Source organism: Dermochelys coriacea, chromosome 13 (genome assembly GCF_009764565.3).
Source record: "Dermochelys coriacea isolate rDerCor1 chromosome 13, rDerCor1.pri.v4, whole genome shotgun sequence".
In the NCBI taxonomy this organism is placed as follows: Eukaryota; Metazoa; Chordata; order Testudines; family Dermochelyidae; genus Dermochelys; species Dermochelys coriacea.
The window spans coordinates 2,388,776-2,413,349 of record NC_050080.1 but is presented as its reverse complement, the minus strand read 5'-3'; the positions used below and the strand labels follow the sequence as shown (position 1 = coordinate 2,413,349).

Sequence of the window (24,574 nt, the reverse complement as noted above, 5' to 3'; positions counted from 1 at the left end):
AGTAGCAGCTGCTTCCAACCACTTCAGAAAGGTTCAAGAAACCTCCTGTAGGCAGTTACGGGATAATCTACCCCCAGGGAAGTTCCTCCTAATTCCCCATCATACACACTCCTCCGTCTCCACTCCAAATAGTTAGAATTTGTCTAAAACCATGAAACAAGGGTGTAATTTTTTAAACACTACTATGGCTCTGGCGAGTCTTGTTATCCACCAGTGTTTAATCCTTTTTTGAACCCTGCGGTTAGTCTCAATGGTATATTGTAGCAATGGATTCCATGTGCTAATTGTGTGAAGAAAGAAAAGCAGTACTTGTGGCACCTTAGGGACTAACAAATTTATTAGAGCATAAGCTTTCGTGAGCTACAGCTCACTTCATCGGATGCATCCAATGAAGTGAGCTGTAGCTCACGAAAGCTTATGCTCTAATAAATTTGTTAGTCCCTAAGGTGCCACAAGTACTGCTTTTCTTTTTGCGAATACAGACTAACACGGCTGCTACTCTGAAACCTGTGTGAAGAAAGTATTTCCTCCTTTATCAGTTCTGAATTAATCATTTATCGGCGTCATTGAATAGCCCCTTATTCTTGTATCGAAACAGGATGAGTAGAGACACCTAATCTCTCCTCTGAACCATTCATTGGTTTGCATACTTATGTCCCCTTCCCTAATGTAAACAATCCTACTTCTTCCAGATCTCTTCTTACAAGTTTAGACACAGGATCCTAGCTTAGAAGTAGACCCTTCAGATTAACAGGCACTCAAGTATCTATTAAAAAGAACAGGAGTACTTGTGGCACTTTAGAGACTAACAGATTTATTAGAGCATAAGCTTTCGTGGCTACAGTCCACTTCAAAGCTTATGCTCTAATACATTTGTTAGTCTCTAAAGTGCCACAAGTACTCCTGTTCTTTTTGCGGATACAGACAAACATGGCTGCTACTCTGAAACCTGTCAAGTATCTATTGTACACTTAAAAAAAATCCAGGAATTTTCTTAAGCGTACAGTTTAATTGATTCACAATTTCCTACCACCACAAGCTTACACAACTCAAAGTTATTTATTCTTTGAAGACGCTATGGATTCACAGTTCTTCCCTCCTACTCCCTTTCTTGCCAATAGAATGCACTAGTTACAGAAGTTCTTACATAAAGAGATGCAGTTAGGAATGTCCTGCTCCTCTGATTCCAATAATCCCACTCCCACCCCAGTGATGGCAGACTGTCAAATAACTAAAAGGGCCAGTGTTCTAGCAAGTCTCTGCAAACTGCAGTGTTTAATCCATAACCAACACTGGACCCGAATGATTCCTACCGTGAAAAGATTTCAGAAGCCAAATACTTCTTAGGAAATTTACCACTCGAGAGATACCAGGAATAAATATGTCTTCAAGAAATCTGGAGATTGTCCACAGATTTTGTACTGTGAGTGACAGTCTGAATGCACCTTATCAGCAACGTTGACGTCTCCGTGATGAAGGTCTAGTTTCGTCCTTCCAATATCTGATTGATTACTCTCATTTCCTCATGGGTCATGGAGTTCAAGTTAAATCCTTTCAACTCAGGTTTACCTGAGGAAGAAGAACAAGCAGGAAATAAAGATATTGTTAAAAAGCATGCTCGCTGGCGCCTGGTAAAAGAATTCTCTAAACAACTGCCAGAACAAGTAGGCTGGAGAAGACACTGCTGTATTTGGCTGCAGAATTGTTCCCATAGTCATCCCTGACTGAACGACCAGCAATGAGAAACAACTGATAACATAGGTTTCAGAGTAGCAGCCGTGTTAGTCTGTATTCGCAAAAGAAAAGGAGTACTGTGGCACCTTAGAGACTAACAAATTATTAGAGCATTTTTTTTCCACCAAATGCATCCGATGAAGTGAGCTGTAGCTCACGAAAGCTTATGCTCTAATAAATTTGTTAGTCTCTAAGGTGCCACCAGTACTCCTTTTCTTTTAACTGATAACATGTTAGTGGTGCACAGTGGGGTCTGCAACTGAACTGTCCCAGGCACATGCCCACAAAACTGGGCACATATGTGGCTTTTGCTGTAAAGAGAATGGAGGGGAGTTACTCTTGGAATATAGTTCATGGATTTTTGGACCTCTTCCCTCCACCCCTCACCTGATTTGTGCTCACAACCAAATGTTTCCTGACCCTTTTCAAATACCTTGAGCTTCAAAGAGACGGCTGACCTTCACTCTCAGCTCTTTCCGAAGTTGGTTTATTTCCTCGTCTAAGTGCTCCTGATCTGAGAAGATAGTGATGATGGTGATAATGAAGCATCCTGGAGTACAGTGAGTTACAGCAACATCAACTCTGAGTGAGGGGGAACGCTTCCCTGCTGCCTATTCCTTGGATTCTCACTCTCATTAAACTTGCTGCATTTTTTTTGTCATATAAAAAAAACTAGGTATACAGTTTTCTTTCTACAGAATATACTCATGCCAGATAATCCCTTCCAGCTAAGTATAATGAATTGAATGGTAAGAGAAATGAGGTTCTGGAGCCCAAACAGGCTCATCTGTAACTGCATTACAGCCTGTCAGAAAAGATATGTGAATACAGGGAGCCAAACCGACTGTTTCTTAAAAGTAACCGCAAGCTATCTGGGACAGGTATTGTCTTTTGTTTGGGTGGGGAGGTGTGGGGGAATGTACGTAACTAATTATCAGGGCCTCTGGGTACTACCACAATACAAACAATTAATACTTCTAAACCCACCCATTTTCATAAATTTTTAAGGACAGAAGGGCCCATTATGATTTTTCCAGGCTGACCTCCTGCATAATATACTCCTGGGGGGATTCTGTGCCAAAAAAATTAAAATTCTACAAAATTATGCATATTTTGTCAAAATAATACAATATAATCACACCAGTTTCAACTGTTTTCTTAATTTATTCAAACTAAAATAAAGAAAAAAAGTCTCAGTAACTATTCAGCATTTCCTAAACAAATGAAAGTTAAGTTACAAGCACTTGGTAACTAATCCCCTGCATTTCAGTTATAATCCTGGAATTTCATTTAAAGTACATGACAGAACACCAACAGAAGAAAGAAGAAAAAAAAAAAGTAGAATATCATTTTAAATTGTTCAGACTTTCACACATGAAAGTCATACAGTTTTGCTAATCATTGTCCTGGACCTGGCTGGTACTTTGGAAAGTGCTTGGTTCTTATTGTCCGGCCTTTTTATTGACTGGTTGGTAAATGTTTTATTTGCCCTCAAAGTCTTTTTTCTTTATAGGTAAGTAAAATAAATCCTGAGCTGTAATCTAACCCCATGGTGCCACTCTGACACAGGAAAAAAAGTGAGAAAGCACATAGATCTTCTTAGCTGAGGATTCCCTTACTGTCGTTTATAAAAAGAAAAGGAGTACTTGTGGCACCTTAGAGACTAACAAATTTATTAGAGCAAAAAGCTTTCGTGAGCTACAGCTCACTTCATCGGATGCATTTGGTGGAAAAAACCACCAAATGCATCCGATGAAGTGAGCTGTAGCTCACGAAAGCTTATGCTCTAATAAATTTGTTAGTCTCTAAGGTGCCACAAGTACTCCTTTTCTTTTTGCGAATACAGACTAACAGGGCTGCTACTATGAAACCAGTCGTTTATAAGACTCCTTTACATCACTCTGGCAGTGTAGGGGCCTTAAAACTTTCACAGATTTTCATGCTCCTGGGGGAACTGACTGAGAATGGGAACAGTTAACTAACAATAGGCATGCGGCTACATTTCTGCCTCAGAGAATGAGATCAATTAACTCAGGCAGGCCGCTTCATTTGCGCCTCTAGCCTGCCTCATCCATAATAAAAAGCCTTACACTTACACACCAGGGAATTGCAGTCACGAGGGACAGAGTCTCTCTCTCTCTCTCTCTCTCTCTCTCTCTCTCTCGTTGGCACGCACTTATGCCCAGCCCCGCACCCCTCCCCCCCGATGGTGATCACCAGGCACGCACCCAGCCCCCCCCCCCCAATCTCTGATGCAGGTTCAGGCACGCTGGAACAGATGCGCTGCCTGGGCTGCCACGGAAGAGACACGTGTCCCCCAGCAGATTTTTTTTGTGTTTTTCTGCACGGGGGGGAGGGGGGGGCACAGAAAAATGCAGACCATATGAATTCTGTGCCGCCGCATGGCGCAGAATCCCCCAGGAGTACAGGCCAGACCATTTCACCCAGTTACCCCTGTATTGAGTCCAGTTTTAAAATGTGCCACCTTTCAATTTCATTGAATGCCGCTTTGTTCCTCGTATTGTAGAGGCAAACTGAATACAAGTTCCCGATCCATCAAAAAAAGGAAGGGCGAGAAAGATATACTTTTATCACATCCCCTCTCTACCAAGGTGGAGAACTAACTCATCTTCCTTTCATAGCAGAGATTTTCTTGTCACTCATCTTTGAAGCCACTCTAATTCTGCTGCATCCCCTTTGATATGGGGTGGCCCATACCGCACACAGTATCAAAGGGAAGGTGCCCCATTGATTTATAGAATGGTATTCAGATATGTTCCATATTATTCTCCAGCCCGTTCCTTATGCATCCTAACATTGTTTGTCTTCCTCACAGTTGCTGCACAGGACTTATAGAACAATACCCAGTGATGCCCAGGTTTTCTTCCTGAGGGGTGACAATTAATGTACACCCCAGTGAAATGTATGAGGGGTTCAAATTATCCCCTCTAATGTGTATTTGTCACCACTGAATTCCACCTGCCATTTTGCTGCCCATTTACCTAGCTTGGCTGGGTCCCTCTGAAGTTCCTCATCAGCACTACTCCCTCACTTCGACCTAATTTGTTCCTGTACAATTTATATCCAAGTATTAAAATATTAATTTAGTTTTTTACATTTAATCTCCTAATTCCTTAGTAAAAAGTGTAAAGCCTGCACTGTTAAACACTCAGCACAACCTGGACAGAGGCCACCTCACTTCACAGGCAAGTTAAGTGCTTCTTGCTCTGAATTGCACTCAAGGAAAGTTGTGGGGCACTTTGGAAAGTGTATGCAGGGTACATGGCTCACAAAGCAGGTTGACGAGGTAAAGCACTGAACTGGGTGTCAGGAAATTCCAGTTCTACTCCTTGCTCTGCCACTGACAAGCTACTCCCCTTCTCAGTGCCTCAATTTCCCCATGTGTAAAACACAGGTACTGGTACTTAACCTTCTCTAGAAAGCACTCTGAGGCCTAGGGATGAGAAGTGCTATCTAGGAACTAAGCTTCCAGGCAGTGGTGAGAATAAAAGTTCTAGATGTAAAAGCTCTAAGTCAGTAAAGACAGAATGGCTCAGCAACCAAATTAGCGCAAGTACCATACTTGTGACACAAGACACCAGTATATATGTCCAAGGGTACGCAAAAAAAAAAAACTTGTTCAATCCTGGCTGAAACTTGAGAGTTTACAAGCAGGTTTTAGAAATCTGGCATCTGTCTTACCTTTCTGAATCATTTCCTTCGTTTTTGAATTTGGAAGCTGAATAAACATGTTTCCAAAGCAAACCATTGCTTTATCTGAAACAGAAAGACAGCCTGTTTAGATATTTTCATAATGAAACATGCTCCTCTGCATCCTGCTGGGTACAAAATAAATGCAAAATCTAACCAGCAGGCTAGTTTTTGTAGACCCTTCTGTGCTCCACAACTGTCTGCAGAATCGTTTAGGTGTGTGTCTAAGAGCAATTAAGCAAGATTCAGTCTCATGGAACCTGTGCAAGAAGAGTGAGTTAGTCACAACAAACACTGTAATTGGCCTTTCACTGAATCTACCTCCACTCTGAGACACAAACTCGCACAATTACATCCGTAGCTGCAACTGTGTTTAATCTGCATGTGCCGTTTTGGAAATGTGGCCCTCCATCACTTTGCAGGCAGGGTGTCAATTAGAAAGATAACCCAGCAACTTTGTGTCAGGCGTGTCAGATAGCTGAAAGTTTCACAGATGTGAATAGCAGCGCGAACACTGGATCCCTCACCAGAAGGGTCCGGGTCCTTCTGCAGAGCCCTGAGAGCTTCTCGGTTCTGATTCCGCTTTAGATCCAGGTCCACAATCTGGAAAAGAAACACCAACATTCAGATTTCTCCAGCCTGAGGTGAAATCATAACTGTTAAGAGCTGGGTGAAGCCTTGTTTCGGGTTGAGTTAAAATCCCACTGAGAGCCATAGGTCTGGACTCACCCTGCAATTACCATAACTGCAAGTGCAAGCCCCTGCCCAGGATAACAGGTGAGGGTGAGTCCCCTGGGACTTTCTGGCTGAGCATGGTTTTGGGGAGGAGTGTGGGATGAGCAGTTGGACAAACGCCTGTCAGGGATGGTCTAGAGAATACTTTGCTCTGCCATGAGTGCAGGGGCCTGGACTAGGGGACCTCTCCGGGTCCCTTCCAGTCCTAGGAGGGAACACGGGGAAAGGGGGAACAGCCCAGGGCAGAGGACGAGGCAGAATCAAGCGGCGGCCGGGCGCCCAGCAGAGCCCTGGGAGAGCCGGCGAGCGGGCCGGCGAGCTTGGGGCTCTGGTGGCTAAAGAGGCCGGGGGCTGCGGCCCGGTTCCCGGTTCCTCCTGCGCTGGGGCGCGCCGGGGCTTCCTACCGGCCTGTAAATCGCCCGTTCTCCCGCCAGCCGGGGCCCCGCCCTGGGCCAGCTCAGCTCCCCCAGGGGCAGCCCCAGGGCCGCTCGGCCTGGCTGGCTGGGGCTCCCCCGGGGCGCCGCCCGCGGTACCTGCCGCCGCCCCGCCAGCACCTCCTCCGCCAGCTCCTCCACCTCGGCCAGGCAGCGCAGCACGAACGCGGGCTCCCGCGCCATGGCGCCCGGCCGGTCCGCCCGCAAACCCGCCCGGCCGGGAACCGCGGCCCGCAGGCGCCAGGGGGCCGGAGCCGGGCCCGCCCCCGCGGCCCATCGGGTCCCCGGCCGGAGCCCGGCGCCCCGTCGGCCGAGCGGGCGCTTCCCCTGCTCCTCCCCGGGGGCCCTGTTGCTGAGGGCTCCTGCCTGGGGCACCCCCACTCTGCGGGGCTCGCCGGCCAGGGGCTCCCCCCCCGGTGGGGGTCTCTTGGGGAAGGCGGCCCTGTGCTCTGTCCCAGGAGGGGCCGTTGCCTGCCCCCGGGTGACCAGCCCGCCGGTGTGGAAGATCGGGACGGGGATGAGGGGGCATCGGCGCCGATATCTGGGGGGGAAAGAAAAAAAAAGTCCTGAATATCGGGGCTCTCCCTATAAAATCCCTACATCTGGCCACCCTCGGCCACGGGCGCCGACCCCTCCTCCCCTGTGCTTGGAAATCACTTACAATATTAAGTGGGAAATATGTCTGGCTGGGAGGGTGGGAAATGTGTCTGCAAGCTGCATGGAAACTTTTTAAAGACACCATAATAGAGCTTCAACTTAAATGTGCACCCCAAATTAAAAAAAAACATTGCCGGGCGCGTCCCACTGCCCAGGGAGCCTTTCACCCGCCGCTGCCATGCGTCTGCCTCTGGGGTGGGCGGTAGCTATTGTGTAAGGGCAGGCCCAGGCCCTGGCCCTGCAGAGCCGCCTCGGGCAGGAGCCTGTCACCGGCGGGGACGTCCAGGGGGCTTGAATACAGTTCCCCGAGTCATGACTGACCTGGGCACTGGGGCTAAGGACACAACACTTAAAAGCGCCATGGAATGGCTAACGACCACCAAGTTACGGATTTCCTGCTCCCTAAGTCCCACTCAGAGACCACAGAGGTGCACCTGGTCAAAACAGATGCCAGAGGTCTGTAGATTATTGATACCCCTAGATGCTATGCACTTGCATAATTCTTCCTTCTAATTCTGAATACAGCAGTATTAGGGATAACTTCAGCTGTCAGCCTAGATATGTGAACTGACTTCTTTACCTTTGGTCCTTGTTACAAGAACTGAATGTTTCTCTGTGGAGAATGGAGACATGCTGAATGGAACGGAGGCATTCTGAGTGCGTTTGCGGGGGGCGTTCGTGCACGTGTGTGTGTGTGAGAGAGAAGCAAAAAATCTTCGGTCAAGATGAAGTCGTGTTTATATGGCAAAAACCACTTGAAATTAAACAAATATGTTTTAGAGACTTTCCAGTCAAAAAGAGGATGGCTTGAGTAAATAGCCTCTGAGTTTGAAATAATTGTGAGAAAGGACAAAGGTTTTGTTTGCAGTATAAGAGCAAAAAGTGATGTCAAATACTTGGTAAGGGGTAGGGACTTGGTAGCATCCCCCTCCATGCCCCTTCTGCTGGGTCATTGCCTGAACACTCTTTGTTGCCAAAATACTCTATAAGGGTCTTCTTTACTGCAGCAGTGACAGCTGAATATTTAGCAACTCAGGATAGGGAGAGGTTTCTATGGAAGTGAGTCAGCACCACTCTTGATGAAGCAGCAACTCTGCTGCGTGAAAGAGTAAATTACATTAATGTAATTAAACAGGGGCACTCAATTCATGAAGAGCATCTGTTTAATGCACAACAGCAATAAAAGTCAGGGATCATGGCTTTTCCAAGACTGGTCCCTGCCAAGTCACTGAGCAGTTGTCATTAAAGTATTGAAGGCTCTTCCTGGCGTTAAGAACCACTTCAGCTGCTGCTGAAATCCCTGGAATAATGCAACTTCATGTAACTTTGGAGTCCAGTTCTGGATTGCATAAGTGAAAAGATTTTGCCAAAGAAATATGTAGGGAAACCTCACAGAATCTGGATGTAAACTAATATTAATGATTGATTTGCATTAAAAGTTTTTTTGCTGTGCTTGGAAATCACTTACAATATTAAGTGGGAAATATGTCTGGCTGGGAGGGTGGGAAATGTGTCTGCAAGCTGCATGGAAACTTTTTAAAGACACCATAATAGAGCTTCAACTTAAATGTACACCCCAAATTAAAAAAAACATAGTAAGAGAACCAAAAAAAGAGACACTGTGACTAAACAACAAAGTAAAAGAAGCAGTGAGAGGCAAAAAGGCATCCTGTAAAAAGTGGAAGTTAAATCCTAGTGAGGAAAATAGAAAGCATAAACACTGGCAAATGAAGTGTAAAAATACAATTAGGAAAGCCAAAAAAAGAATTTGAGGAACAGTTAGCCAAAGACTCAAAAAGTAATAGCAATTTTTCTTTTAAGTACATCAGAAGCAGGAAGCCTGCTAAACAACCAGTGGGGCCATTGGACGATCCAGGTGCTAAAGGAGCACTCAAAGACGATAAAGCCATTGCGGAGAAACTAAATTAATTCTTTGCATTGGTTTTCACGGCTGAGGATGTGAGGGAGATTCCCAAACCTGAGCCATTCTTTTTAGGTGACACATCTGAGGAACTGTCCCAGACTGAGGTATCATTAGAGGAGGTTTTGGAACAAATTGATAAACAGCAATAAGTCACCAGGACCAGATCATATTCACCCAAGAGTTCTGAAGGAACTCAAACGTGAAATTGCAGAACTGCTAACTGTAGTCTGTAACCTATCATTTAAATCAGCTTATGTACCAAATGACTGGAGGATAGCTAATGTGATGCCAGTTTTTAAAAAGGGCTCCAGAGGTGATCCCGGCTATTACAGGCCTGTAGGCCTGACTTCAGTACTGGGCAAACTGGTTGAAACTATAAAGAAGAACAATATGTTCATCTGTATGTCTGACAATAATTTGTTGAGGGAGAGTCAACATGGTTTTAGTAAAAGGAAATCATGCCTCACCAATCTACTAGAATTCTTTGAGTGGGTCAACAAGTATGTGGACTAGGGGGATCCAGTGGATATAGTGTATTTAGATTTTCAGAAAGCCTTTGACAGTGTCCCACACCAAAGGGTCTTACGCAAAGTAAACTGCCACGGGATAAGAGGGAAGGTCCTCTCATGGATTGGTAACTGGTTGAAAGATAGGAAACAAAGGGTAGGTATAAATGGTCAGTTTTCAGAATGGAGAGGAGTAAATAGTGGTGTCCCCCAGGGTTCTATTCTTGAACCAGTCCTATTCAACATATTCATAAATTATCTGGAAAAAGGGGTAAACAGTGAGGTGGCAAAATTTGCAGATGATACAAAATTACTCAAGATAGTTAAGACCCAGGCAGACTACAAAAGGATCTCTCAAAACTGAGTGACTGGGCAAAAAATGGCAGATGAAATTTAATGTTGATAAATGCAAAATAATGCACATTGGAAAGCATAATCCCAACTATACATATAAAATGATGGGGTCTAAATTAGCTGTTACTACTCAAGAAAGAGATCTTGGAGTCATTGTGGATAGTTCTCTGAAAACATCCACTCAATGTGCAGCAGCAGTCAAAAAAGCGAACAGAATGCTGGGAATAATTAAGAAAGAGATAGATAATAGGACAGAAAATATCATGTTGTCTTTATATAAATCCATGGTACGCCCACATCTTGAATACTGTATGCAGCTGTGGTTGCCCCATCTCAGAAAAGATTTATACCGGAATTGGAAAAGGTTCAGAAAAGGGCAACAAAAATTATTAGGGGTATGGAACAGCTTCCATATGAGGGGAGATTGATAAGACTTGGACTTTTCAGCTTGGAAAAGAGACGGCTAAGGGGAGATCTGATTGAGGTCTATAAAATCATGACTGGTATAGAGAAAGTATATAAGGAAGTGTTGTTTACTACTTCTCATAACACAAGAACTAGGGGTCACCCAATGAAATTAATAGGCAGCAGGTTTAAAACAAATAAAAGGAAGTATGTCTTCACACAACGCACAATCAACCTGTGGAACTTCTTGCCAGACGATGTTGTGAAGGCCAAGACTATAACAGGGTTCAAAAAATAACTAGATAAATTTATGGAGGATAGGTGCACCAATGGTTATTAGCCAGGATGGACAGGGATGGTGTCCCTAGCCTCTGTTTGCCAGAAGCTGGGAATGAGTGACAGGGGATGGATCACTTGATGACTCACTGTTCTGTTCATTCCCTCTGGGGCACCTGGCATTGGCCACTGTTGGAAGGCAGGATATTGGATTAGATGGACCTTTGGTCTGACCCAGTAGGGCTTTTCTTATTAAATAAGCTGAGGTGAAAGGGCACAAAGCAGACAAACAGTGGTACCCCTGTGTCCACAAGCCCTCTAGAACACCAAGGAGTTAGTAGGGTAATTAAAGGAGATGAAGCAGTTGGAGAGAAGGTAAATGAATTCCTTGCAGCAGCCTTCCTAAAGCAGAGGAATTTCCTGTCTCAAGGGCATTCTTTACAGGAAATCATAGTATGGCATGAACAGAGCAAGAAGTCTCTGAGGAAGAGATTATGGAACAGCTCAAGTAACTTGAGTGCAGGGAGTCCCTAGAACCAGATGGCATTCACACAAGAGTTCTTAAGGAACTGATAGGTGAGGCTGCCCTAAGGTTCTGTGACAGATCCCTAACCATGCTACTGAACCTGAAGAATGGAAATTCACCACTGTGATTATCTTCTTCCAAAGAGGAGCCAGGGTGACAATGAGAATTACAGATTAGCAAACCTCATGTCAGTGCTGGGAAAACTGACTGAATGTAATTTCCAAATAATACACCATGTAGAAAAATGTTAAATGAATACAGTAAAACCAGCACAGGTGCTGCAAGGGTAAATATTGCTGCTCTGACCTGCTAGAAATTTTTGGCAGAGCTATTAAAATAATGGAGGAAGGGGGAATTGAGCAGATATAGTTTACTTGGATTTTCCAAAGCATTTGCCAAGGTCATTCCAAGATGCTGTTAAAGAAAATAAATAGCCATGGAGTAAAGAGGCAAAATCCTGTATGGATCTGAAAAGTAGTTAAGTGATAGGAAATAGTGTCATAATTAACAGCTGCTTTTCATAGAGATAAAATGTTTAATAGTGGGAAACCATGGTGATCAGGGTTGGAATCAGTCTTAAATGTGTATGAAAGATTTGGTAGAAAGTGGGAAATGTGGAGTGATATTTTCTGATGACTGAAACCTATGTAGATCATTAACAATTATCAAGGATTGTGAGACTCTTCGGAAGGAGTAACATTGGTGTTTGGGCATCACAGTGGCAATGACATTTGCTCATCTCCCCTCTCTTTAATTCAGATAAAGGGGGGACTTTTTAATTGAGGTGTATGAAATATCAAAGGGTCTATTGAGATCCTTCTGGTTTCAGACACTCATTTTCTTGCTGAACACTGGATGTGAGAACACAATGGTACTCAGAGCTGAAAGGCAGTACATCTAAAATAATGGGGGTTTTCTTCTTAACTCATTGTGCAATCAACCTACAGAACTCCTTGCAGCAAGAAGTGACAGTTGGTTACACCTAGTGACAGTTGTGGAAAGAATGGACTAATTTCCTTGGAGGATTTCAACAAATCCATCACAAACTGAGTCTGACTAAACAGATTTCAGAGTAGCAGCCGTGTTAGTCTGTATTCGCAAAAAGAAAAGCAGTACTTGTGGCACCTTAGTCTCTAAGGTGCCACAAGTACTGCTTTTCTTTTTGACTAAACAGAATGAATGAATGAATGGAGTCTCATATCAGTGCATCCGATGAAGTGAGCTGTAGCTCACGAAAGCTTATGCTCTAATAAATTTGTTAGTCTCTAAGGTGCCACAAGTACTCCTTTTCTTCTCATATCAGTGAGCATCTTGCAAGAGAATGGCTTCCATGTAAATTTTGGAGAGGAGGGAACTCTCTAGGAAGCAATTCTTGACTGGGCTTTCAGTAACAGAGCTGAAATGAGTGGACCTGTACAGGTGTAGTAGCAATCACGGGCCAGATTCTGCTGTTGGTCACACTGGAGTAAATGTAGAGTAATTCCACAGAAATCAATGGATTTAGGCCACATCAACACCATTGTAACAGAGCATAATCTGCCCCAGGAAGACACGAATCTAGACAGACTGGTAGTGAGGTCTGAAATGATGCCAAAGACAGGAGAATAACTGTTTAATTTCAGTAGGATACATTCTGAGAGACTCCATTAAGATATGGGCAAAATTGAGAAGAAAAAGCAATGGAGGAAAAGGACACAAAGAGGAAATGGAAAGAATTGAAGATAAATTACTGTATCCCCAAGTGTTCTCCATGCATCATACAGCTCAATAAATACCCTAGGAGCAGAAAAAGGCAATGAGAATGAACAAGGAAGTACAGAAAGTAGAGAGAGAAATGCCCTCAAGGTCTAAAACATCAGGTTTTGGAGGAGGATGGGAGGGGTGTCAGCAAAGGTAAGAGTAAATCCATGGTAGGAAAAGAGAGGATGACGGATGAAGGGAAAGCTGTAGTGTTTTAGTGTAAAAGGTAAAGGTGACTAAAACAAGGAAATGAATCCTTGATTATAGATTTCACAAAGCAGGGTGAAAAGGGAGCATTTCTGGCATGTTCATGTTCCCATCCGGAACGCAGGGTGCAGCTGGGTTGATGCTGAAATTACAAGGGAATCAGGTTTCAGAGTAGCAGCTGTGTTAGTCTGTATCCGCAAAAAGAAAAGTAGGACTTGTGGCACCTTAGAGACTAACAAATTTATTTGAGCATAAGCTTTCGTGAGCTACAGCTCACTTCATGCTCACTTCATCGGATGCATCCGATGAAGTGAGCTATAGTTCACGAAAGCTTATGCTCATATAAATTTGTTAGTCTCTAAGGTGCCACAAGTCCTTTTTTTTTTTTTTTTTAAGGAAATCAGAGACATTGAGGGGGGAATGAGCAGCTTGTATAAGAGTCCAGTCCTGCAAGCAACTACTCAAGTAAGTAATCCTATTGAAGGCAATGCCACTGCTCACATCGGTAAGGTCTGCTCCTGTGAAAGTGGATTTGCAGATTGAGATGCTTATCTTGGAGCACAGCTATTTGGCCCTTCAGTGTTGCTTCAGGCTTTCCAAAACCAGAGCTAGGTAAGTGAATTTAACACAACCAGAGACAATAGGCTTGTGCTTGTTCACATCAAAGCTGAATTTTGCTCTTTATTTTTGCGAATAAGACCCCCCCCCATGGAGGCTATAGATCTGAAATAATTAGACAGGAGGGATGAGCTATGTGAGTAAGAGGGAGGAAGCCGGGGGCAGGTGAATGTAATATAGCAAGGGATACACCAGTGAGGTTAAGCGGAACTTCTGTGACTAGTCATTGTATGGAAATGTTTACCAGGAAGAACCACTTGTGTATTTAGAACAAAAAGAAATTGTAGGGTAAAGGTTGCTTCCGTGAGACAAGAGCACACATGAAGATGGACTTTCTAGCATCTTATGGAAACATAGCTTTGTGTGGCCGAACAATCATCTCACCGAAATCCTCTGTAATATAGGCAAAAACCTGCCCTCATGTATAACCATGCGCCCCCATTTAGGTCATGGGTGCATGTAAATTTGATCCATGATTTTGAACACAGTGAAGACCCAACTAGGACCTTAGAAGGAAGACCCTGCTCCCATGGCATTCAGATTCACTGTGCAAACTATGCATCTATCATGCATTCCTACAACTACAATACCCACCTGCTGAAGTGAAGAAACAGATTGACAGAGCCAGAAGAGTACCCAGAAGTCACCGACTACAGGACAGGCCCAACAAAGAAAATAACAGAACGCCACTAGCCATCACCTTCAGCCCCCAACTAAAACCTCTCCAACGCATCATCAAGGATCTACAACCTATCCTGAAGGACGACCCATCACTCTCACAGATCTTGGGAGACAGACCAGTCCTTGCTTACAGACAGCCCCCCAATCTGAAGCAAATACTCATCAGCAACCACACACCACACAACAGAACCACCAACCCAGGAACCTATCCTTGCAACAAAGCCCGTTGTCAACTCTGTCCACATATCTATTCAGGGGACACCATCATAGGGCCTAATCACATCAGCCACACTATCAGAGGCTCGTTCACCTGCGCATCTACCAATGTGATATATGCCATCATGTGCCAGCAATGCCCCTCTGCCATGTACATTGGTCAAACTGGACAATCTCTACGTAAAAGAATGAATGGACACAAATCAGACATCAAGAATTATAACGTTCAAAAACCAGTTGGAGAACACTTCAATCTCTCCGGTCACTCGATTACAGACCTAAGAGTGGCTATACTTCAACAAAAAAGCTTCAAAAACAGACTCCAATGAGAGACTGCTGAATTGGAATTAATTTGCAAACTGGATACAATTAACTTAGGCTTGAATAGAGACTGGGAATGGATGAGTCATTACACAAAGTAAAACTATTTCCCCATGTTATTTCTCCCCCCCACCCCACCCCCCACTGTTCCTCAGATATTCTTGTTAACTGCTGGAAATAGCCTACCTTGCTTGTCACCATGAAAGGTTTTCCTCCTCTTCCCCCCCCCCCCCCCCCGCTGCTGGTGATGGCTTATCTTAAGTGATCACTCTCCTTACAGTGTGTATGATAAACCCATTGTTTCATGTTCTCTGTGTGTGTGTATATAAATCTCCCCTCTGTTTTTTCCACCAAATGCATCCGATGAAGTGAGCTGTAGCTCACAAAAGCTTATGCTCTAATAAATTTGTTAGTCTCTAAGGTGCCACAAGTACTCCTTTTCTTTTTGCGAATACAGACTAACACGGCTGCTACTCTGAAACATGCACAGCCAAGACTCAGCGCTTATCTCTAAAGGACCCTCTTTCAGTTGAGCAGAGGGACAAGAATACTCTGTCCAGAGCTGGGCCAATCTGTTGCACCATCACCTCTGCCACAGAGCTGTTATCAGTGGCAACACACACCAGCCACTGGTCATTTGCAGCTGATCTGTGAGGACATGAAGAGGAGGGACTGATCCATGCTCATGATTTGCCCCTGCTTCCCCCCACATCAGGCCTTAGTTTGTGCTTGTGCTCACACACACACACACAGTAACTTTTTAGATGAAAGCCAATTGCTTTTCCACATGTCTCTGCAGCTGTAAATAATTTATGCTTTGTCATAAATAATCCCCCTTTCTCTCTACCCCCAAGCAGTGCTCACTGGGCTTTGCTTATTCTTGCTGCTTTCTAACAATACATCCATGTCAGGCAGATGGGCTCATTAATAGCAGAGTGTTGACTGTTGTGAGGTTTTTTTAACAATACGTAATAAAGCGAGCATTAGAAGACACAGTCGATGAGATCAAATTTCATTCACTGCAGCTAGGCTGCTCTTTCAGAGCTCAGTCGGTTATCTGCTCCTGACAGTTCCCTGGGGAAGGGGATCTATCTGTGAAACAGGGCAGCGCCCACCAATAATACAGAACCCACATTAATCAAAGACGCAGTAATCTGCACTAGGAACTAGGCTTCATTCACTGTAAAACCTGCCTGATTACAGACATTTAGTGAGTCAGTGGCAACAAATCTAGCAATGAGCAGAGAAGTCCGAGGTGGGTGCCCAACCATTGCACCTATGGACCACACTGGTAGCTTGCCAGGACCTTGAGAACATTATAGGACGTGTATTTAAATCTTCAGACATTTTAAAATGAGAACTACATTCACATGCTCGTACTGTTCCTTTGTACTAGTGTTTGAAACATCACTAGCAATTGCTGCTTGTTTGAGTTCACTGAGATTAAAATTCCACTGATGATCAATTTTGTGGTCATCCTTCTCTTACAAGCGGAGCGCGACTAGGGGCTAGATTCAGGATGCTATAGCTCTTCAAGCTGCTCTTTCTGTGCCGTTGTTCTGAGGCATCCCATTTGTGGGAATTGGGAGGGATCTCAGAAATCAGAAGCGTTTTGGTTCCCATTTTTCCTAGTCCACCTGATTTATGACAACCTGGTTATCTCCACTCTGCTGGGCTCCTATGATTGTAATTAGTTGTGCACGGACTGCACCTAGAGCTGTACAAAATGTGCAGCATGCAGGGCCTCTGCCACACGGATCTTTGGAGGCTAATAAAATTAACGAAAAGCAATAAATCCATCGCACAGCATTTCTTCTGTATATAACTGAGAACTAGCCATGCTAGGTGTTTGGCTAGTGTGATGATGGGCATGGAGTAAATATGACAGATTAGAGGGATGGGTTATCCCAGATAGGTGGCATGGTAGAAATTTATTTTGAAGGAGAGATTTGGGGCATCATGGAAGAATGCACAAAGAAGAGAAGAATACAGAGGGAGGGAGGTGTTGGTGGAAGAGGGGGAGTGGTATGACAGGAAACCAGAGATGATGGCCAGAATAGAGCCACTTTCATAGAAACATTAAAAATACAGATAAATTCCCATAAACATGCATCCCACTTCAGACAGTGCAGGATTGATGTTAAATGCCACAAATGATGGTGCTTTTTCTTTTGGAAGACTATTCCGCCTCTTAATAGTTTGCAAAGTTAACAAATTGTCCTCAGTGTTCATCCCAAATATTTTTCTTGCTTTCATACCAATTACCATTTATTGATAACAAAACTTAACATTTAAATAGTGTTTTTCAAACATGAACTCATTGATCTTTAACCAGTTTAGTGCTTGAACCATCCTTCAGAGTGCCTTTCTCCCTAACCCTGATCTGTTCTCCAGATTAGGATTCATTTTAATCCCTAATAGTTATGGGTTCTTTTAGCCACTGAAGCATTTCTTCCAAGTTTTCTTAGCATTAACTATAATTGTGAATATTCTTGTTATCCATGTCAATGTCCACACTTTAATTCCTTTTCCTTTCAGTAGAATACTGTTCAGTCTTGGCTTCTTAGGTACAGTCTTTCCAGTTGAAGGCAAGGGATTCATTACAGCTACCCCATCCCCAGCTCAGTGGAAATAAAATCATTTCTGTTCATTTTAATTTCATTTTTATTCCTTGCAGTAAGTTTGATGCTGGTGCCACATTGACAGCTGTGGAGACTGGCCCGCTCTTCAGAGACTAGGGGAGGGAGTAGCAAGACCAGTGTAAGCTGCCCCACACCACCTAGCCAGTGCCTTGGAAGACAACTCTAGGGATGAGGGGGAAGGTCACCCTCCATGGCCCATTCAGTCCTTGGCCCTTCTGCTGAGACTGCCGGTAAGGAGGCCAATTAATGCCAGTTGTAATGGTAGTTTTAATTATGTAGGTATCTGTCCCGGACTCAGGACAAGCAACTCCATTCACATTCATCATCAACTAAGTGTCAAGAAATACCAAGTGTAGACTGGACCATTTCTAGCGATGACAGGCTAGTGAGCTTGTCCTTAGTGAGCCACCCAGTCCCACTTCTATTCGTTTTTAGGAGCCGCTGGCTGCTCTGCAATTCAGCAAGCACATTTTAAAATTCAAAAAGTGCCTTGTGAGTCTTTAAACATTAAAATGCTTCAGAGTGGTCATTATACCCTCCCCTTGCAATTCTAGCTCAGTGTCTCATGATTACAGTCATCCCATTCTGTCACCCACAGATTGCTGAGGGTCAGGGGGAGAGAGTGGGAAGAAGCCAGGAGGATAAACAGGTGCATTCCAAGAATATTCTCTCCAATCATCAGTCCTCTTTGGTATGATAAGTACAGGAAATGGGAAACAAAACAAGGCATGTCCCAGCTGCTGTTGATCTGTGAGGTTTGTTTGGCAGAAAACATTTGAATCCTAAACTCAGAAATGGGATCCTTTCCAGAGAGCTTTAGCATTTTATGTCAGGAAACGAAACAGCTCCTGTGGTCTTGGAGCAAAACACTTCTCTCTTCCTCCATGGAGCTAGCAAGCCGTCCAATCCTGAACGTGTCCTAAATGGAGTCAAGAAGGTCCGTTATTTGCATTCTGTCAGGAGAAGCTGTTGTTTCCCTTTGAAGAGCTGGTGTCTGAGATACTGTAGGGAGCCCTAAGAAAAATGGGAGTGATTGTGAATGTGCAAGATTAGCACTTTATATTGCGGGGGAAACTGAGACTCCAGCAGCAGGGATCATACTAAGCCAGAGATGTCCTTGGGGCCTTGAGGAATGGTTCGAGAAGGGTGTGATAGCTAGTCAGGCAGGGATGGGCCATATTCACACCTGAATTAATTCCAGGGGTTACAGTGGGGTTAAATGTGTAGGGAACCTGGCGAGCTCAGAGCCCAGCGGGAGTTGAGGGAAAGTTTCAGAAGTGTGTGATAGTTGGAAGCGATGGGCAGGGGAGTCAAGAGAAGACTTCTTCCTGGGTTCAGTAGGCTTCTGACATGGTATGTTTACATGATTGACCACTCGCTTTTAACTGAACAAGAATCCCAGAAGCTGAGTTTCCTGAATGGAAGCAGTGAGAGTGTGCATTTCTTCTGGTGTCTGTTTCTGATTCTTTTATGAAGCTAAAGTTGAGAACTGTGAAGCTAACTATTGTAGGTGCTTATCTGGCCTCTATTGCCTCAGTGCTTCACAGTCTTTACTGTATTTATCCTCACAACACCCCTATGCGGTAGAGCAGAGCTGTTATCCCCAACCCTCATTACAGCTGGGGAACAGACCTGAGAGACTATGGATATGTCTACACTGCACACTAAGCCCAGGCTGTGACTCAGGTTTGAACCCAAGCCCCACTTCTGTCCACACACAATCAGTCTGAGCTGGGTCAGCAAGCATTAAGGACCCATGAACCTGTTAGGGGGGAGGGTCAGAGCCTGAGTCCTGCTGTGACTTGGGGACAAGCCCTGTAATTTTGCAGTGTGGACATAGCTCAAGCTGCAGAGCTAAGTCAGATGATCTGTGTAGTGCAGTATGGATGCATTCAGAGGTGCCGACTTTCTAATTTCCCTGGGGGTACTCAACCCCACCCCGCCACAGCCCCCCCCACTCCACCCCTTCCCCCAAGACATCATCCTGCCCTGCCTCTTCCTGCCCCATTCCTCCCCCTCCCCACAGCGCACCCCATCCTCGCTCTGCCTCTTCCTGCCCCCGCTCCTCCCAGCGTCGCCTGCACACCTCTGAACAGCTGATCACCAGCGGGGGGGAGGTGCTGGCGGGGCGGAGGAGAGCTGATCAGCAGGGCTACCAGTGGGTGCTGAGCACCCACTTTTTTTTTCCCATGGGTGCTCAGCGCACAGGAGTTGGCGCCTGTGTATCATTAGACCTGCTCTAGCAATTGTAAAACCCAGTGTTGTATGGATACTTAAGCATAGAGTTGGAAACACAGTTTCCACAAGCATGGGGTCCCACAGACCTGGGTTTATAGTGCAGTGTAGACATACCTGAAGTGACTCATCCAGGATGGATGCCACACAGCAGAGAAGGGAAATAAACCTGGATCTCCTGAGTCCCATGCTATTGTCCTAACCACTGGGCCATCCTTCTCTCAAGCAATGTTGTAAAACCTCCCACTTATACTCTGTCCTACGAATGTGGATATTAGGCATGAAGTCAGCCCAGTGTAGTGCAAGAAACAAGATGGGAAAAGGCAACAAGCTGACTGGCTTGCTGGTAATCATCATACTTTTGTTTGCAGATAATCTCTTAAAAAAGATTACACATAGATTGGAAGATTACTGATCTTAATCACATAAGGCTATTTGCTCTAGTTAACTTGAGATATATTTCTGGCCTGCAGCAATGTGTGCTAAAGCAAGAATGGTTCAAGTGAACATAGTATTATTAAAATATGCACTTTCCCACAGTGATGTTGGCCAGAATAAGACTGAATCTAACTTCTTAGATTTTTTTTTAATGCTGGCTAAAAAGAACCAGAAGATTGAAATGAAATCTTCTCCTTTTCCCAACAGGGGTCATGCCATTGGACCAATCTTTTCCAGGCTTGCAGGTCCGACACTCTATATCCACTCCGGCCTTCCATGCACATTCTAGCCATTGTTTTCTTGGCTCTCCTCTTGTTCTCCTCCTGTGAACGCTAGTCTCAAGTGCTTCCCTGACAGGATTCCATTCATCCATCCTTCATCCATGCCCACACCATGTCAGCCTCCTCTCTAGCCACTTCTCTCTGGTACTGCAGACCTTGGTCTTACTCCTGATGGTATCATTCCACATGTGGTCCAGCAATGGCTCCCCTCTTGCTGCCCTGAAGCATCTAATTTCAATGGCTGCAAGTCTTCTCAAGTGGCTCTCTTTGGTCGCCCATGTCTCTGATCCACACAGGAGAGTTGGTCTTACCCAGGGTAGTCCTTACCCATACACAAAGTACACAGCTGCATAGGGCACCAGGAAATTTGGGGCATCAAGTTTCCTGGGGCCCTATGCAGCTGCATGCTGCTCCAGCCCATGCTCCGCCTCTTTCCCATGCCCCCATCTCTGCTCTGCACCAGCCCTGCCTCTGCCTCACCCCAGCCCTGCCCCCACTCCACCCCTTCCCCTGAGGACCGCAGCAGGAGTCAGGCACCCTGCACTCAGGGGGTGGCGGTAAGTGGAGCAACCCGACCCCAGCCCACTCTGCACCTCCGGCTCACAGCCGCACCACTAGTGAGTGCTGGGGGGCAGTTCCCCTCCCTACCCCCCAAGCCTCAAGGCTGGGAGTCAGGGGAGCAGAGCGGAGCGGACTGGGGCCTGGTCACTCCACTTCCTGCCGCCCAGTGAGTGCGGGATCGAGCCCACCCTGCACTCAGCAAGCAGCAGGAAGTGGAGCAACATGGCTCCAACCCGCTCCACTCTGCCAGTGAGTGCTGGGGGGCGGTTTCCACCCTGCCCCCCTAAGCCTCCCCCCACCTATGGAGGCCTGGGCCAGCCTCCGCCCTGCAAAGATCTGGAGCCACCAAAATGGCTAGGAACGGTCCTGGTCTTACCATACTTTTGTAGAGTTGTCCCTTAAGTATCCTGGGCATCTGTTTATCATAAATCATTCAACTTATCTGGTGCCATGCAGTTCTCTGTCAACTTCTCCATTTGCCACTAACCACCCCCCAACGTACTTAAAGCAGGAACCTAATTTAGTTGCTGGCTCTCAGTTTTGATATTAATCTGTTTTGCTTCCGCTCGAGTCACCCACGTAGCTTCAGACTTTTCTTTACTCATTTTGAGAATATAGTTTGTTAATTCCCTGTTCCAGGAATCAGTTGTCTGGCCCAAATTTCCTCTCTAGCTCGGAACAAAATACCGAGAATAAACTTAGTCTGAAAAATACTTCCATTTTTGTTTGAGGAGAGCTGATTAAATCCAAACTCTGAATTGAGCCTGTTGCTTCTACTCTGGAACACTGTTTTTAACTTCATTAGAGTTACTCTGGCATAAAAGTGGTACAATAGAGTGAAGAATCAGGACTCAAGGCCTGTCCCACTTGACTGGACATGGTAAATCCTGTCAACAGTTGCACTCTTGGTGCCTGAGAATGCCAGATTTTGACAAACATGACCTGACTTCAGCTTTCATTCTGGCTTTACAGCACTGCTCGATCCTATTGCTTAGAGGTGCTCAGAAGATAGAACCCCTCATTGTAAAAATAAATACTAGGATCAGTATCAAATCTGGAATATATGTGGCCCTTTGCTTATGAGGACACTAATTGTTCATTTTAGTTTTCAAATCAATGACCAAAAGCCTTATGGGTAATAAAATCCTTGGATGTCTGGCCTTTTCCAGCAGACATGAATACAGAGCTTGAAATAGCCTTTTGAAATAATGGCTCAGCAGTGAAGAGGAGAGAATCCAACAACAGCTTTACCATTGATGGGATAGAATCAGAAAATATAGGGGCCCTTCTGGCTCTTCTAGTCCAGCTCTTACCTCTGTTATCCAGGCTCCTTTTGAACACCTCTTATGATGGTGCTTCAGTGAGTTCCCTTCTCAAATGATTCCATTGTCTAAGTGGCCTCATGGTTAGAAGTCTTTTCCTGATGTCTAACTTCATAAGAACATCAGAACTGCCATACTGGGTCAGATCAAAGGTCCATCTAGCCCAGTATCCTGTCTTCTGACAGTGACCAATGCCAGGTGCCCCAGAGGGAATGAACAGAACAGGTAACCATCAAGTGATCCATCCCCTGTCGCCCATTCCCAGCCTTTGGCAAACAGAGGCTAGGGACACCAGCCCTGCCCATCCTGACTAATAGTCATTGATGGATCTATCCTCCATGAACTTATCTAGTTCATTTTGAATACTGTTATACTCTTGGCCTTCACAATGTCCTCTGGCAAGGAGTTCCACAGGTTGACTGTGTGTTGTGTGAAAAAATACTTCCTTTTGTTTGTTTTAAACCTGCTGCCTATTAATTTCATTGGGTGGCCCCTAGTTCTTGTGTTATGAGAAGGAGTAAATAACACGTCCTTATTTACTTTCTCCACACCAGGCATGATTTTATAGACCTCAATCATCTCTCCCCTTAGTCATCTCTTTTTGAAGCTGAAAAGTCCCAGTCTTATTCATCACTTCTCATACGGAAGCCGTTCTATCCCCCTAATCCGTTTTTGTTGCCCTTTTCTGAACCTTGTCCAATTCCAACATATCTGTTTTGAGATGGGGTGACCACATCTACACACAGTATTCAAGATTCACGGTCCCTTTCTCTGATTTGAAGCCATTACTTGCCCATGATCTACATGTTACCTACTTTGGATAATCCCTTCCTCTTTTATGCTTTTACCTCACAAGCACTTGTAGACATGCATAGGCTCCCTTTGTCCTTGCTTCTCTGAGCAGCACATATTAAGACCCCCTAACTCTATCATCCTGACTGAAATTGGCACTCTGTTTTAAAAGAAGCTAGATGACAATAGAGTTTTTTCTAGAAATAGTAATACTGATCATGAACTTTGCCTTATATACGGGGATAAATTCATGTTGCCCATTTAACACCACTTCTATAAGCCAGGCAACTACCATGTCAGCCAGAGTTCTTACAGTTTTGATGGGGTTTCAGAGTAGCAGCCGTGTTAGTCTGTATTTGCAAAAAAGAAAAGGAGTACTTGTGGCACCTTAGAGACTAACAAATTTATTTGAGCATAAGCTTTCGTGAGCTACAGCTCACTTCATCGGATGCTCAAATAAATAAATAAATAATAAAGCTTATGCTCAAATAAATTTGTTAGTCTCTAAGGTGCCACAAGTCCTCCTTTTCTTTTTTGATGGGGTTTGAGAGCCATGCTGCAGTAGCTGTATAAGAGAACATTACAGCAGGAATTTGTGCTGTGCTGTGTCTATTTAAATCCTGATAATCAAACTTGGCAGTGTGTCTGAAACCGAAAGGTTCAGAGAATTTTTTTTGCACAGTGTCTCAGTGTGGCCAGAGCTGGCATCATTAGTTTAAGCCCAGGCCTGCCTGCAGCATTAGAAGTGCATAAAAGGAGCAATCATTTCCTCTGCTTGTAAGCAATGCTCAGAGAATAAGGTGCAAATCTCTGCCTCTGCCTTTCCAGCATCTCCAAGGGAATGATGAGCCTGGTAGGGCTGGGAGCCCAAATTGCACAGGTGCACCTCCGAGTGCCTCTGACTGGCTGCATCAGAGAGTGCTTCTCTCAGCATATCAATGAGGTTCTCAAGGAGAGTCAGAGCAAGTGGACCCATTCCTCTGAAGGAGCCAATGCTCTTGAAAAGACCAGCTGATGAAAAGGCTCCTTTCTTTTGGCTGAGGAATGATTTTCAGTCAGAGAAGAGAGTCCCCTCCCCCAGTCAGTAGTTTGTCGAAAGGATCTGTGAGGAGCTTCTCAAGGTTAGGGATTAAAGTCACATTATCCATGCTAATGTATGCAGCACTCAAAGCCTCACACCGGGCCTGATTCCGCCACTCTTACTCACACTGAGTAGCATGTTACTCCACAAATTGTTTCATTGATTTCCTGGAGTAGG

General features: G+C 44.8%; 1 protein-coding gene across 1 annotated transcript; it reads right to left on the bottom strand.

Moving 5' to 3' along the window:
• Positions 1-563: 563 nt before the first annotated feature.
• Positions 564-6,861, bottom strand: PDRG1 (p53 and DNA damage regulated 1). The gene is made up of 5 exons (XM_038369379.2): positions 6,714-6,861; positions 5,973-6,048; positions 5,437-5,511; positions 2,168-2,248; positions 564-1,569 (listed from the first exon to the last, which is right to left on the bottom strand). Exons 1-5 carry the CDS (start codon positions 6,795-6,797, stop codon positions 1,481-1,483), a joined length of 405 nt encoding a protein of 134 aa, XP_038225307.1. The 5' UTR covers positions 6,798-6,861; the 3' UTR covers positions 564-1,480.
• Positions 6,862-24,574: the final 17,713 nt, after the last annotated feature.

Coding starts and splice junctions, on each gene's coding strand:
- PDRG1 (XM_038369379.2), bottom strand. CDS start 6,797: ATGGCGCGGGAGCCCGCGTTCGTGCTGCGCTGCCTGGCCGAGGTGGAG. Junction 5,512..5,972: donor GAAGGACCCGGACCCTTCTG/GTGAGGGATCCA, acceptor TTTCTGTTTCAG/ATAAAGCAATGGTTTGCTTT. Junction 1,570..2,167: donor CCGTCTCTTTGAAGCTCAAG/GTATTTGAAAAG, acceptor CTTCTTCCTCAG/GTAAACCTGAGTTGAAAGGA.